General features: G+C 46.8%; 1 protein-coding gene across 6 annotated transcripts in view; it reads right to left on the bottom strand.

Moving 5' to 3' along the window:
* Nucleotides 1–15321, bottom strand: part of LOC106577869 (ral GTPase-activating protein subunit alpha-2) — a 215601-nt gene that overhangs the window by 34014 nt on the left and 166266 nt on the right. For all 6 annotated transcript variants that reach the window (XR_006769182.2, XM_014156501.3, XM_014156319.3 and 3 more), the window contains 2 exons: nucleotides 14155–14313; nucleotides 12133–12260 (listed from right to left, as the gene is read on the bottom strand). Coding sequence is in view for 5 of the 6 variants with exons in the window: in XM_014156501.3 (XP_014011976.2) it covers nucleotides 12133–12260; nucleotides 14155–14313 (287 nt within the window). In the remaining variant the exon portion in view is untranslated. The remainder of the gene's footprint in view (nucleotides 1–12132; nucleotides 12261–14154; nucleotides 14314–15321) is intronic.

The raw sequence follows: 15321 nt of genomic DNA, 5'->3' as shown, positions 1-15321 counted from the left end.
GCCCATTCAGTAGCCTCAACCTCATCCCCATCCCCAGCACAGACTGGGTGTCTTTTTAAGTGGATGTATAGAGACAATGTTGGTTAAAACAAAGATCCTTGTGAGGGTGGCCAGATAATTAACCGATGGACTGAGGTATATTGGATTCCTGGTGTCCATCCTGTTTAGCGGCTTGCAGTGCGTCCATATACAGTGATGGATTATAATGGGCTTTTCATAGACGCACAAAAACAGATGGAGGAGCCGGGAAGTGCTATACATCTCCGCAGACGGCCACAACAAAGTAGGGGGAGGGAAGCAGGATTTTGTCAAAGTCGGCAGATACAAGAACAAGTGGGTGCAGCTATAGCAGCCAGGGCCTTATCTGCCTGCACAAAGGCCATTCCATCTATATCCCCCTGGCCCGGAGATCTGAGAGTAAATAACACTCATTATAATGACAATACCTATAGATTTGCAGCCCAAACTGCTAGAATTTCTTCAACAGTAATTAGTGGCTATACATAACTAATGAAGATGTGGACAGCATACATCTGAAGAGCTCAGGGCCTTTGTTTTCCTGACAAATCCTTTTGGAGGAGTGCAGGTCTGGTAAACCAGGTTTCTGTCAACATTTAAAATGGAAAACATAGAGAGGAACATCTACAACGACCGCAAGTTGTAAGTCTAAGTCTAAAAAGGTTTAGAAAAAAAAATAAAAAACGCTGCACTACAAATACATCTATAGCTGATTACCAGAGAATCAAATGAAGCTTTCTCTTTGTCCAATGCAACAACAGTAGCACAGCAAATACATGCAGAGCACCAAATGACAGTGCCAATCACAGGAAGGCCTACTGTACAGGACGTTGCTCTGTGGCCAAATCAATGGCTGGCACTTCACGACCTACACAGACTCTCTGCATTACCACATCAAAGGGCGCTTTCTGGAAGAAGGGGCGGAAAATGCACTATACACACTTTAATGTTTTGTTTTTGTTGGTCTCTATGTGGAAAATTCCATTTAATGCAAAAATGCAAATGCTCAGGACAAGGACATCCTCCACTGGGAAACAATGGAGATAGGCCAGAAGAAGAGCATGCGCTGCCTTTGAACTGTTTAAAGAGGCAACTTATAAATAATCAACTAATTCCTCTTTAAAATAACCAATTAAGGCAGTGACCTTAAAGGCAATGGAGCAAATCTTCAGACAGTGGTTCTAGTCTCATTATGATAAAAGAGAATTGAAAAGCTAGCATAATGCCCATTTTAGGACAAAATTTTGCGAGGTCAAAGGTTTCTTGACAAAAGAAGTCCCTAACCCAGAGTCACATCACAGAGACCGAGTGATTCCTGGGGTAATTGATGAGTGACATTTTGCTGACATTTCCCGGTAGCATTGAATACGGGCCGTCTGGAGACGACGACAGAAATATCTGTGGATATCCTTGAATGCGACAGAGAAGAGCGAGCCCTGGTCTTTTCAGGGGACATTCTCAGTGCTATGGCCGGTGATGACGAGAGACTGAGATATTGAATGGTAATCACTGGAGCATAGATAATGGATGATTGAAGGCTCTCTCCGCGACGCTGGAGGATTTCAATATCAGAGTGGACCTAGAACGGGGATCCTTATCAGGGCAGGCGTCAGACAAAGAAGAGCGGGGCGTGAAATATGGGCTCCAACATAGGCACACGACCACAGCGATTAGCAAGAGGATAAAAAAAAATGCTGGCAAACAAAGAAGCCAGCTTTATCTTGACAAAGGCTGTCCAGTGCCTCGTTGAAACAAGAGATAGAGGGGGAGAGAGAAATGGAGAGAAGGACAGAAAGGGGTTTTACATATATTCTTTCCTCCATCGTCTACAAGATATCAAGCCTAAGGAGACAGGAGGGTAACAGAGCCCAGTGTTTGAGTGCTCCAGGCCCACTGATTCTGATGAGGAATAATGGACCAAGCAGCAATCCTAGAAAACTCCCCGGACCATTCCAGCGTCAGGGTCTTCCCTATCCATTCACACATCAACATGGACACACAGGATAGGGCCTTCCCTATCCATTCACACATTCACACATCAACATGGACACACAGGATAGGGCCTTCCCTATCCATTCACACATTCACACATCAACATGGACACACAGGATAGGGCCTGCCCTATCCATTCACACATTCACACATCAACATGGACACACAGGATAGGGCCTTCCCTATCCATTCACACATTCACACATCAACATGGACACACAGGATAGGGCCTTCCCTATCCATTCACACATTCACACATCAACATGGACACACAGGATAGGGCCTTCCCTATCCATTCACACATCAACATGGACACACAGGATAGGGCCTTCCCTATCCATTCACACATTCACACATCAACATGGACACACAGGATAGGGCCTTCCCTATCCATTCACACATTCACACATCAACATGGACACACACACATGGTTTTGCTTTTCTGCCAAGAGCGTAACAAAAGAAAATACAAATCCTATTTATTCCTAGATTCTAAGTGCGGAGGCTTCCCAGGAAAGCTCATTAACCCTCCCTCAAGAACCCCGAGACAAAAGATGGGAAACAAAACCAAACTAATCAATGAAAACGCAGCCATTGTAGGGGAAACAAGAACAAGCATCCATTTGTATAACCTGAGAGGGCTAACAGCTTTCCTTTAGTGGCGTTTGGTTGGCTGGCTGGCTTGGGGAGGGGAGGAGAGGAGAGAGTTCATTAAACAGGGCTAGGGGAACAGATGGAATGGCTAGCTAAATGCTAATCACTTAAAGCAGAGAGGTTTTAAACCCTCCGTAGAACCACACACACATCAATCACTACTAACATGTCCTCTTCACTGAAATGTACTGTGGTACCGGTACTGAGTCAGTGAAAGGCAGAGAGGACGGCCTTCCATATGCAAGGACTCAAAGTATTACACCGTAACGCTGGGGCTTGATAATTCACAGAGTAAATCAGTAGACTACACACACAGAGTAGGACCACTGCTGTCCACAGCTATGACCGCTAACAAAGCCAAACACTTTACATGAATAAAACATCAACACCAATCTTCTCAGAAAAATACTTTTTTCAACCAGGGATTCCTTTAACGCATGTTTTTCTCCACAAATCAATAGATAAATTAAGTCCATAACAAGACATATGGAAGAATGGCCCGGGGTTTACTCCTGACAAGTTCATAATGATGGTCCCAGTAACACTACCTGACACCTTCCAACTGGGGCTGGCTGGCTGGTGGGAGAGTAAGGGGGATCCCACGCAGACCTGGCAACCTCTCTGCCTTTCACTGCACTCTTACAAACAGACAGATGTCAGGCATGAATGCATAACAGACGGAGCAGAGAGGGGAGGGGCACGGGTTCAAGTTTAAAGATACCAAATTGACATGAATGGACATTCTTTCAGTAGCATTATACTGTGTTGTAATGTGTACAAACAGGGATGTGAAATATTGAGTGTCTTATCTGGTGGTATATGTATTGGAAACAACAGTTGGTTTGTGCAGCCACTGTGGATGGTGCATCTTCATGTGTAACTTTTTATTAGCTTACAACTTCAAAGACCAATTCAATATTAGCTCGATCAACACGATCACTACTTTTTTTTAATAAACAACGCACTACAATCAAATAAAGGCATTATACATTCTTCCATTTAAGAGGCTATTGACAGTTTAACTTCAGTACAGCCTACCCATAACACAAACTCCAACAAAACATTAGACAAAGAAGCAGTACTTTATTTTTCGGACTAAACCACCCTTACCCCTCGTCCTCTCTGTGTTCCTCTCTGTGTTCCTCTCATGCCCAGGATCAGTGCACAAACACACACACAAACCGTGTGTGTGTATAGCATTTAAGGGCCCTGCACTGTCATCAAGCCCCTCAGCCCCTGCTGTCAACCGTCTGTTTCCACGCCTGCTCTACCTGTGTTTAAGAGTCTGGCCCTGCTCTGCGCTCCGCTCAGCCACCGGCCCGAGGGCTTTCACTGAGGGTGCGTGAGAGACCCCTTTTGTTAGAGGTAGTATTGGGGGGAGAGGGAAGAGGGAGGGAGGAATATATCTGTTTTTGTAATGCTATGAGTCATTCTGCATTAGCAGTGGGGGAGGGAGGGAAGGAAGGGAGGGGGTGGAGAGGGAAGAGAATACTTTTGCATGTTGTATGAAGCTAGACGCCATATGTCATCCGGCCTGGCTGCCTCCTGAGTCAGGGCTGGGTTTGACAGGCCTGTGCGTGCCCCCCTCTCCCCCCTAGCCCTCCAGGCCCTTCTTAGCCTCAGTGGCAGAGCTGTCTGCTGTTCGGAGACTGAGCGGGTGTGGAGTGGTGGTGTGTGGGTGCTGGGTGGGAGGGACTCAGTGATCTGAACACATCGGACATTGTCATGAGCCCCAGGAACAGCTGGTCAGCTGGAGAGGTGTGGGAGCAGTCGGAGAGCGGAGGAGTGGAGGGAAAGGCAGTGCGCTACACTGATAATGGGATTAGGTTAAAACATTCAGTAAAATGGCATAAAGCCCAACCACAGGCCCCTTTCCATCCAGTCCCCGGCCCCCACCAAACTCAAGCACAGCCTATTGCCTAGGTAACTCCACCCAAGACCTGCTTCACCCAACAACAGTCTCCAACCCAACTCACCTCCCTCAGTTACCCCTACCTACATCCACCCTGCCTAGCACTGCAGGCCCAAAGCCTGCCACAGATTTCTGGGGTCCCATTGGGTCAGAGTGGTCCCCAACAGCTGGACTGTGACACATACAGTAACAATACCCTAAACTAATAGAAACAGGTTGCTCTTCCACACGACTTCACAACCCCTCTAAATCGAAGACAAAGACAGAGGTGAGTTAGAGCTGTACACATCCCTTCTCACTGATAGGCTTATGGAAGAGGGATGTTGGCTAGTTACCCACAGCTCAGCTCACCCCTCTTAATGGGCCAGACCAGTATAGAGCTCACGCTGTGCCAAGCCAAGCACTCAGTTCACAGGGAGATGGCTGCAGACTGGTGAGTGTTATGGCACAACAGCTGGAAAATAAAGGCCTATCAGCAATACTAAATAATACATGTTCAGCTACACTATCATGACAGCTTCCATTCATAACCTCCTTTCATAGACTGAAGCATGCTTTCATCTTGACTAGGTAAAGAATCTTCTTGTACTAAAGAAGACATTGTTATCCATGTAGGGACAGTGACAAAAGGAAACCAAGCCTTATTCAGAGGAGAGTGAGAATACAACACTCAATACTACTAAAACCCTAATTAAACATGCATGGCCACCGGGGAGAAAGCAGTAGGCCAATATCAACTGCAAGAGTCACACAGATATGTTTTTATGAGCATGCCAAGGCTGAGCTACAGAGCTGGTAGAGCAGTAGGCTATATGAGGCTGGGCCTGTATCACTGGGCTCTGTTAGGTGGGTAGCAGTCCTAGCTTCCACTGGGCTCTGTTAGGTGGGTAGCAGTCCTAGCTTCCACTGGGCTCTGTTAGGTGGGTAGCAGTCCTAGCTTCCACTGGGCTCTGTTAGGTGGGTATGAGTCCTAGCTTCCACTGGGCTGCGTTAGGTGGGTAGCAGTCCTAGCTTCCACTGGGCTCCGTTAGGTGGGTAGCAGTCCTAGCTTCCACTGGGCTCCGTTAGGTGGGTAGCAGTCCTAGCTTCCACTGGGCTCCGTTAGGTGGGTAGCAGTCCTAGCTTCCACTGGGCTCCGTTAGGTGGGTAGCAGTCCTAGCTTCCACTGGGCTCTGTTAGGTGGGTAGCAGTCCTAGCTTCCACTGGGCTCTGTTAGGTGGGTAGCAGTCCTAGCTTCCACTGGGCTCCGTTAGGTGGGTAGCAGTCCTAGCTTCCACTGGGCTCCGTTAGGTGGGTAGCAGTCCTAGCTTCCACTGGGCTCCGTTAGGTGGGTAGCAGTCCTAGCTTCCACTGGACTCCGTTAGGTGGGTAGCAGTCCTAGCTTCCACTGGGCTCCGTTAGGTGGGTAGCAGTCCTAGCTTCCACTGGGCTCCGTTAGGTGGGTAGCAGTCCTAGCTTCCACTGGGCTCCGTTAGGTGGGTATCAGTCCTAGCTTCCACTGGGCTCCGTTAGGTGGGTATCAGTCCTAGCTTCCACTGGGCTGCGTTAGGTGGGTAGCAGTCCTAGCTTCCACTGGGCTGCGTTAGGTGGGTATCAGTCCTAGCTTCCACTGGGCTCTGTGTGGTTCACTAAGAAGATGAAACATGCCTCTCCCCCTGCTACTACACTGCATGTTCCCCACAATGCCACCTCAAAGAGATGGCGCTGTGGATAGCAGACCTTTTACACGGTAATTTTGCATGTTTTTGTGACCTAAAAAAAAAATTGCGTACAGTACATAATGTTTCTGTCATCATTTCCTATGACCATAAAGAGCTTCTGGACATGAGAACAGCGATTTGGATGAAGATTTCTACTTCAACGAGTCGGAGGCACAGGACATACTGCTCACCCTGGACCAGGCCCTAATGGACCAGAATCCAAAAAGGCAGCATAAGAGAGGGCGACGTGCAGGCACCCTGACGAAACTACGTCGGCGAGTACATAAACCGCCTCCACCCTCCGTTCTTTTGGCGATTGTACAATCACTGGAGAATAAACTGTACAACCTCCGCTCGAGACTATCCAATCATTGGGACTATCATCCTTTCACTCCCTCCTCTCTACCTTCCCTTCCTATGTATCCGCTGTTAAAGCCACATTCTATCACTTTGAATTTCAAGCTTCTGCCTCTAACCCTAGGAAACTTTTTTCCAACTTCTCCTCCCTCCTTAATCCTCCACCCCCTCAGCGGACAACTTTGTCAACCACTTTGAAAAAAAGGTTGATGACATCTGCTACTCATTCACTCAGCATTTAGAGACTTGTCTCACTCACACAGAACTACCCTACGCCTTGACCTCTTTCTCCCCTCTCTCTCCAGATGACATCCTGCGACTAGTGAGGTCTGGCCACAATACAACCTGCCTGCTCGAACCCATCCGCTCCTCCAGACGATCTCTGGAGACCTTCTACAATTCCTCATCAACTCATCCCTGGCCACTGGCTGCGTCCCCTCGGAGTTCAAAATGGCCCGAGTTGCTCCCCTCCTCAAGAAACCAACACTCGACTCATCTGACGTCAAAAACTATAGACCGGTATGCCTTCTTTCTTTTCTTTCCAAAACACTTGAGCATGCTCTCTCTGATAAACTTTCTCGTTATCTCTCTCAGAACGATCTTCTTGACCCTAACCAGTCAGGCTTCAAGACGTGTCCCTCAACAGAGACTGCTCTTCTCTGTGTAACGGAGGCTCTCCGCATTGCCAAAGCTGACTCGCTCTCCTCTGTTCTCATCCTACTAGATCGATCCACTGCCGTTGATACCGTGAACCATCAGATCATCCTGTCCACCGTCTCAGGGCTGGGCGTCACAGGCTATGCACACTCTTGGATTGCATCCTACCTGGCAGGCCGCTCTTACCAGGTGACGTGGAGAGGATCTGTGTCTGCACCACATACTCTCACTATTGGTGTTCCCCAGGGCTCGTTTCTAGGCCCTCTACTCTTCTTGCTATACACCAAGTCACTCGGCTCCGTCACATCCTCACACGTGGTCTCTCATATTATTGCTATGCGGATGACACTCAACTACTTTTCTCCTTCCCCCCCTTCTGACACCCAGGTGGCGACACGCATCTCTGCGTGCCTGGCAGATATTCAACTTGGATGTAGGCCCAGCACCTCAAACTCAATAATACGGAACTTCTTTACCTCCCGGGGAAGGCCTGCCCACTCAAAGACCTCTCCATCACGGTTGACAACTCCACAGTGTAGAGTGTAGCCCTGCCTGGAACCCTGGACAACACCCTGTCGTTCACTGCAAACATCAAAGCAGTGGCCCGCTCCTGCAGGTTCATGCTCTACAACATCCGTAGATTGAGCATGAGGTCCTAATCCAGGCACTTGTCCTCTCCCGTCTGGACTACTGCAACTCGCTGTTGGCTGGGCTCCCCACTTGTGCCATCGAACCCCTGCAACTTATCCAGAATGTAGCAGCCTGCCTGGTTTTCAACCTTCCCAAGTTCTCTCATGTCACCCCGCTCCTCCGCACACTCCACTGGCTTCCAGTTGAAGCTCACATCCACTACAAGACCATGGTTCTTACCTACGGAGCAGTAAGAGGGACTGCCCCTCCCTACCTTCAGGCTATGTTCAAACCCTACACCCCAAACCAAGCACTCCGTTCTGCCACCTCTGGACTCTTGGCCCTCACAGCTCCCACTCAGCCCAGTCCAAACTCTTCTCTGTCCTGGCACCCCAATGGTGAAACCCATATTTTTAGCTTTGCTTTTCCTTGGGGAGCTTTTCGTTGTTCAGTTTGTGTCATTTGTTTTTTATCTTATGTTTGCTGTGTTGCATGTTTTTTATTCATTTCTGGCTGTAAAGCACATTGCGTTGCATTCCATGTCTGAAATGTGCTGTATAAATAAAGCTTGATTTGATTTGATAGACTGTTCTCTCTGCTACAGCACGGCAAGCAGTACTGATGCACCAAGTCTGGAACCAACAGCACCCTGAACAGCTTCTACCACCAAACCATAAGACTGCTGAATAGTTAACCAAACACCTGGACTATCTGCATTGCCCCTTTTATTTTTTTGAACTTGTCCCATATGCTGCTGCTACTGTTTATGACCTGTCACTTTATTCCTAGTTACATGTACATATCTACCTCAATTTCCTCATACCCCTGCACATAGACTCAGTACTGGTACCCCGTGTATATAGCCAAGTTATCATTACTCACTGTGTATTTATTATTACTTTTATTATTATGTGTTAACTTTTCTATTATTTCTCCATTTTCTTTCGCTCTGCATTGTTGGGAAGTAAGCATTTCACTGTTAGTGTACTCCTGTTGTTTACGAAGCATGTGACATAACATTTGATTTGATTTTGATTTGAAAAGACCGGCTTACATGACTGGCCATGGGCCATAGATTATGGCTATTGATCGCTGCCTGGAGATGGATCGCTCAGTGTGTGTGTGTGTGTGTGTGTGTGTGTGTGTGTGTGTGTGTCGTAAGGGCAGCGCGCAAAAGCTATTGATTCTGTCCGGCAGGGAGGCTGCGTTTCAGAATGAAGGTTAGCTCTACTTCGTCTCACCTATTAAAGGCTCCTGCCACCTAAACACACACACTAGGAGTGACGGCACATCAAAGCCTAGTGCCTGTTCCTGAGAGAGAACAGCACTTAGTGACTGTTGGATAAAGCCTCCAGTCAGAAACCCAACAGGCTACGTGCCAGCAGAGGAAGTCCACTCAGAGACACTTCTACTATAGCCACATCACTTCCACATGGTTGGAAATAAATTACACATCGGATGTCAGGGAAGTTCATCAAGTTCTCTCTTATTAATGTATGATTGAAATATGGAGTGCTACTAGGATAGTGGGAGCTTTCCCATCTGATTATTCTCCTCCCTCATGTAATGTCCTCACCACCCACAATGCATCTCTACTGACAGTGGAGTAGACAGCCAGCCAGCCAGCCAGCTACTCAGGGATCATACAGGGTGACTATTAGGACTCATACAGCCAAGGCAGCTGCCTCTTCCAACAAGGCCCTATCAATAATAGATTACATTATGTATGATTTCTGACGGCCTTGTAATATGTCTGTGGGGGCAGGACTGTCTTTCACATTCAATATCGCTGAGGGCTCTGAAATAATATTACTGTGTTGTCACTGAATAGTGCAGAATGCTGTACAGAGCTTGAGGAGAATGACACACATAAATCCACTTGTACAGACATCATTCAAGTATGTCCATTGGTCAGTGTTTTGTATCACGCAGACAAACACACACTTCTCCGTTTGCCATGGTGCACAGTCCGAAAGGAAACAGCGGACTGTAGCGGAAAGGAGGATTTGCTGTGTGTGTTCTCAGGTGATGTGGCTGGTGGTCATTTTTCAATACAAAATCCAATTAGCCGTAGTGATGGTGCAGCAGAGCGCATGGCTGCTGGAGACCTCTCCAGTTCTGTGGTGGAGGGAGTGGGAGAGAGGACACCACAGAGCAGAGCCCCACAGCGCCAGGCCAGCCTTTATTTGGATGCACAGGGGTCATGTGGCTTCTCATTGAAGAAATATTAAATGAATTACCTTGAAGAGTGGCCTGGGTACAAACAGCAGACTGAGGAGCGCCGGGGCATTGTGAGGGGGAAACGCTGGATAGGGATTTAATCTCTGCTACACAAACAGACAGGTCACTGTTCTGACTTGTACAAAAAACATTTACAACAGCAGACACTTCTGTGACATAATCAGAGGAAGGAATGGGTCTTGCCTGTGGCTCAAGTCTAGATAAATCATTTAGTTCAGGTATTACTGCTCTTTGTTGAGGTAATAAATCTCAAATAGCATCCTAAATTGTATAATTTCAAACATTGTTCAGAAAATAGAGAACTTAATTTGCTGGTAGGATTAAAAAAATAAAAATATCTTTACAACATAGTTTGTGTGTGTGTGTGTTTGTGTGTGCTCCCTGCCTTGATAAAACAGACTCATCGCCCCCATGACGATTCCTTTGTTTAAACATAATCCTTTTCTCTTCAAGTCTTCAGCCAGGAGGCCCAGACACACACAGAAACCAGTTGGCACTACCAGCATCCATTGGCTGGGAGGATCCATTTGTCAGCTCATCCTTCAGACCTGCAGTATGTGGGGCCTCAGCCTGGCTGGTTGCTTCACACTGCCAACATGTCAGCCTAGCCAGCCCAGCGCTTATCTCATCTCATAGATACGGCCGTCGTGTTGCTCTCCACCTGCTAAGGAATGCCAGGTACGCCTGGTCTTTCCCAGCCCAGTGCTGGCTCCCCTCCCCTGGGCTTCCTTTGCAAGCAGGCAGGCCTGTGGCAGCTCAAACCATCTCCCCCTGGAGTAATTCACTTGGCGTCTGGTAACCGACATCTGTCACTCTGCTGTCCCACTGATGACCCCAGGGACCCTGAGAGGGGCTGATATGAGGCTCGCCGATGGGTGGGTGTGATGGGGGGGGACACCCGTGAGCATGCACATACACGCAAGCACAGAAATTCTACAAATATCAAACACACAGTATGTATTGCCACACCTGTAGCCCCCAAAACAGTGCATGTTTTCACCTTAAAAACAACACTGTCATTACTGCCCACTCCCCTTGCCCCCTTTTCTTACACACCGCAAACCAATGAGCTTTGCACAACTTGGATCCAACCTCAAAAGCTGGAACTTGGGTGTTTCCATAGTGACCGGCAGAGAGATACTGTGGTGATGGTGAGGCTAGTCTGTATACCCTGTATACCCAGAGCAGCAAGGCTTTATGGGAGATTAGACCCCCCCCCCCCCCCCCCCGAAGCCCGCTCCAAAAAACAACGTCGCTCCCCTCTCTGTCCTCCCCTCATTCACATGCAAATTAATCTCCATCACTGATTACGCTCGTCTTAAACCAACTGACATGTACAGCTGGAGTCAGGCCCTTAACGACAGGCAGGCTGTTATAGGGACGGAGGGGAGGGGTTAATGACAGTCATGTCTCTGCTGCTGTCATCTAAACTCAGTAGATGATACATGACGACAGACAGGTTACACATAAGATCAGCACTACAGACCTAGAAAGCCACATGCATCTGCACATGTTACTGCGGGCTGTGCAACACACCTCGACCCGGTGCGCAGCTAATCGCTGTATGCAAATCAGCCAGCGCATCAAGATCAGTGTCAGCGCTCAACCATGCAGATCAGCCAACACGATCCACATGTGAAATAGCCCGGGCAAACCACTGGCAGTGCTAATGCTGTTATCAAAACAATCGACCCGTTTATAATTTAAATTCTTTCATATGAGCATTGTGAAGAAGATTGTGAGGAATAACAGAAATACAAATCAACTTATATACAGCTAGCTAGCGGTATATTTCTCACAATCTTCTTCACAATGCTAGATAGATCCCAACCAATTATCCATCTTTGAATATAAAAAGATACCCTTCCTTTGTACCATTTGCATGGCCTACCTACCTGCTGAAGCTCTGTGATCAGACAGGACTGTAGGAAAGGTAGAGGCAACAGAGTAAAGAGTGAACAGAAAGGATACAAGCTCTGGTAGAGCGTCAGGCGGGACTTGACAGCTCTGCTGGCGTTGATGCAGGTGGCGCGCACCAGGCTGGGCAGCAGCGTTCCAGTGACGATGGCTCCGTTGAACAAAGGCCCAAAGAAAGGGACCTACAAGGGGAAGGAGGGAGAGAGAGGGAGAGAGGGAGAAAGAAACATATACGAAGAAAGAGGAAGAAAGTTAACATGTTATATTATTCAGATAAATTGCTACAACAAAATGCTGGTTAAGTCATGCAGTCATATGAAATGAGTGTGCTTTGAAATGCATGAGACATCTGAAATGGGCACAGGGTTTGAGTTAGGTTTGAGTGATTAAGATTTGTGTTTTGTTATTTAGCATGACAATCACACACATCTAATGCAAATCAATGTAGAGTAAGAGAAATGACTGTCGATACCAGAGAAAATACTTTTATTGAACTATTGAACAAATACAATGGCAGTTCTCTGTGTTTGAGAGCAGCACGCATATGTGTGTGTGGTTGGTGTGTGTGTGGTTGGTGTGTGTGTGTGACACACGCGTCTGCTCATGGGTTTTTGGGGAGGTCTTAAATCTGCTGAGTTGAATAATCGTTGACCTGGAATGTGACGTGAATGTCAGAGCCCCTTCATAAACCCTGCTGTCTACTCTGCATGGAATAGCTCATTATACAGAAAGTCCCTCCACTTCAATGATTGGACGCACTTCAAACTGACATCTAGCTCTAGAACACCATAGAATAAGAATGAAAGGGGGGCCTGAGTATGGTGGGGGTTTGGGCTGAAGACTGGGTGGTTGTTAATGGTGTCTTTCTGTCTGTCTGTGTGGATATTGGGATATTAGGTGGATGGCCAGACAGGGCAGTGGACATCATCTCCAGGTTGGCAGAGTCCTGCTGGCAGGTCAGTGGAATGAGAAAGCTTTCGCTTCGACACACTAAAGCCCATCGTTCGGCAGACAAGTGGAAGTTGATGTGCTCAAGGCAAATCTAAATGTATAAAACAGCTGTTTTGAGGTGTTTTCCTCTCTGTCCTCCAGCCAGCTATAGCTCTGTGTGCACTGTGCAGCGGTTTAGAACACAGCAGCCGCCAAGAAGAAAGACAGCTGAGAGACACTGTGACTGGCTCTGAGACATACTAGAAAACGATCGATAATTGGTCGGGATGATATTTTGGGCCAATATTAGCCATTGCTAGTCTATTGGCCGTTGAGGATTGGCGCAGCCGATGTATTCTATGGAGCGCAAGCGCACTTGCCTCGTGTCAAACTGTTGCAAGCCGGCGCCACTTACTCGTTCATTGCTAGCTGTCCTTGAGGAACCTCTGGCTGGACAGCATCTTGTTAGCTACCTACTCCTGCTGCATATCATTTAGCTTAAGCACACTTGAATAATGACACAAGGCATGTAGACATATTGAAAGTGTTCATTAATTTACTGTTCGGCAAAACAATGTCCATATACAGGCGGAAGCACTTTGCAAAAGAAGATACCGGTTTTGTCATCAAAATGATCAAATTCAACGATATTGTCCATCGGTCTCCTTGACCCCCAAAAAACGCTATCGGCATTGGCCTTAATAAATCCATATTGGTTGTTCTCTAGCACATACCCACAGTGATGAGGATACACTGTAGTGGAAGAGGAGGGCATTACTTTCCATCTCAGAGTCACACCGCTGGACAGGCAGAGAGACAGTTAATCCACTAAACCAACAAGCCAGTTTGGTGGGACACCGGGAAAGAGAGTTAAGAGGGGTTTGTTGAGAAAGTCAGATAGATTGGAGCAGTGCGGAATATGTGTTTCATCAATTTTAGTAGAGAAATTGTGAACACCCATTATATTTGTTTAATGTAAAAAAGACAGTAAGTAAAATAGTCTATGACACCACCCATTACAGACATGGATTTAGTGGAAAATAATAAACAAAGTGTAAAAGCAAACTCTGAAAACTCATTGTGACAAACTACCATATTGGTTTTGCATTGAGTATTCAGAGCAGCCAACCAGCTGATGTGTAGTACCTGTGGTTTCTGAATGATCTGGATGAAGAACGTGTGGTTCTTCATGGGGTACACGATGATCAGCACGTCTCCAAAGTCAGTGGGGATGATGCCGCGCCGGTAGTCCCTGCTGTGCTCCGACCACACTATGTGAACCTCATCGTTTCCCAGGTGACGCAGCTGCACCAGAACAAATCACACGCTTTAGACATGGATAGCTACGTTGATCACGTTTAGAAAAAAACATATTGTCATTACTATAAAAACAAATATATATATAGCTATTACCACAGCTCTGGGTGTTGTGGCAATGTAAAACATCTTGTAATTTCAACATTGATTGGAAATTAGAATAACAAAAAACATATTCAAACCAATCATTGAAATTAACTTTACTGCAAATTGCATCCAATTTCCATGTTCTATTCATAAATACAAATTCAGTTAGGACAGAAATTACAGGAAATTGGCAGATTGTTATTTTAACTCTATTTTTGAACCAAGACATTGGAGCGAGAAAGGAGAAAGAACACTCTTGCCCCAGTATTGTGGTTGACATGGACATTGAGTGATGGGTAAAGACCGGCCGTTCGAACCTCACCTGTCTTTACCCATCATTAATGGAGCAGAGTTTATCCCTGACCACATGACCTTACCAGGATAGACTGGGCCTAGTTAGGGCCCCAGAGTATTTCCTGCTCAGGTGAAGAGGTTAGGAATAACTCCTGTCCCTGATCATGTGGCATCATGACTGCTAAGACTGAGCCTCCTCACTGACTGACTCACTGAGAGGAGGAAACCATGTGCTAATGTACTTGGGTCTAATGAGCCATTAAGAAAACATGCCCTCGCTACCCAAAAAATGCAATTAGCACATTCTATTATAACCCTTTAATTATGCTAATAGTTTAATGTTAAACAAATCCACAACCCGCTGATCGAACGTCGTGCTCACTGGTTCATTTCATCTGTACAAGCGCAGGTCAGACCAGACAGACAGGGACAAATTAACCAAGAATGTTGAATATGCATGTCGAAGTTGCCCACGAAAATCCTAGGGATGTTAATTAACAGACATTTTACATAGAATGAGTTGAACCAAGAGGCAGGACTGTCTGGGTGAATGCTAATGTACCTTTGTGTTCTCCTTCAGCAAGCTCTCCAACACCAGGGAATATGATTAATAAT

This window comes from Salmo salar, chromosome 01 (genome assembly GCF_965601325.2).
Source record: "Salmo salar chromosome 01, fSalSal1, whole genome shotgun sequence".
Classification (NCBI taxonomy): Eukaryota; Metazoa; Chordata; class Actinopteri; order Salmoniformes; family Salmonidae; genus Salmo; species Salmo salar.
Note: the sequence above shows the minus strand (reverse complement) of the source record. Positions and strands in the feature narration are given on the sequence as shown.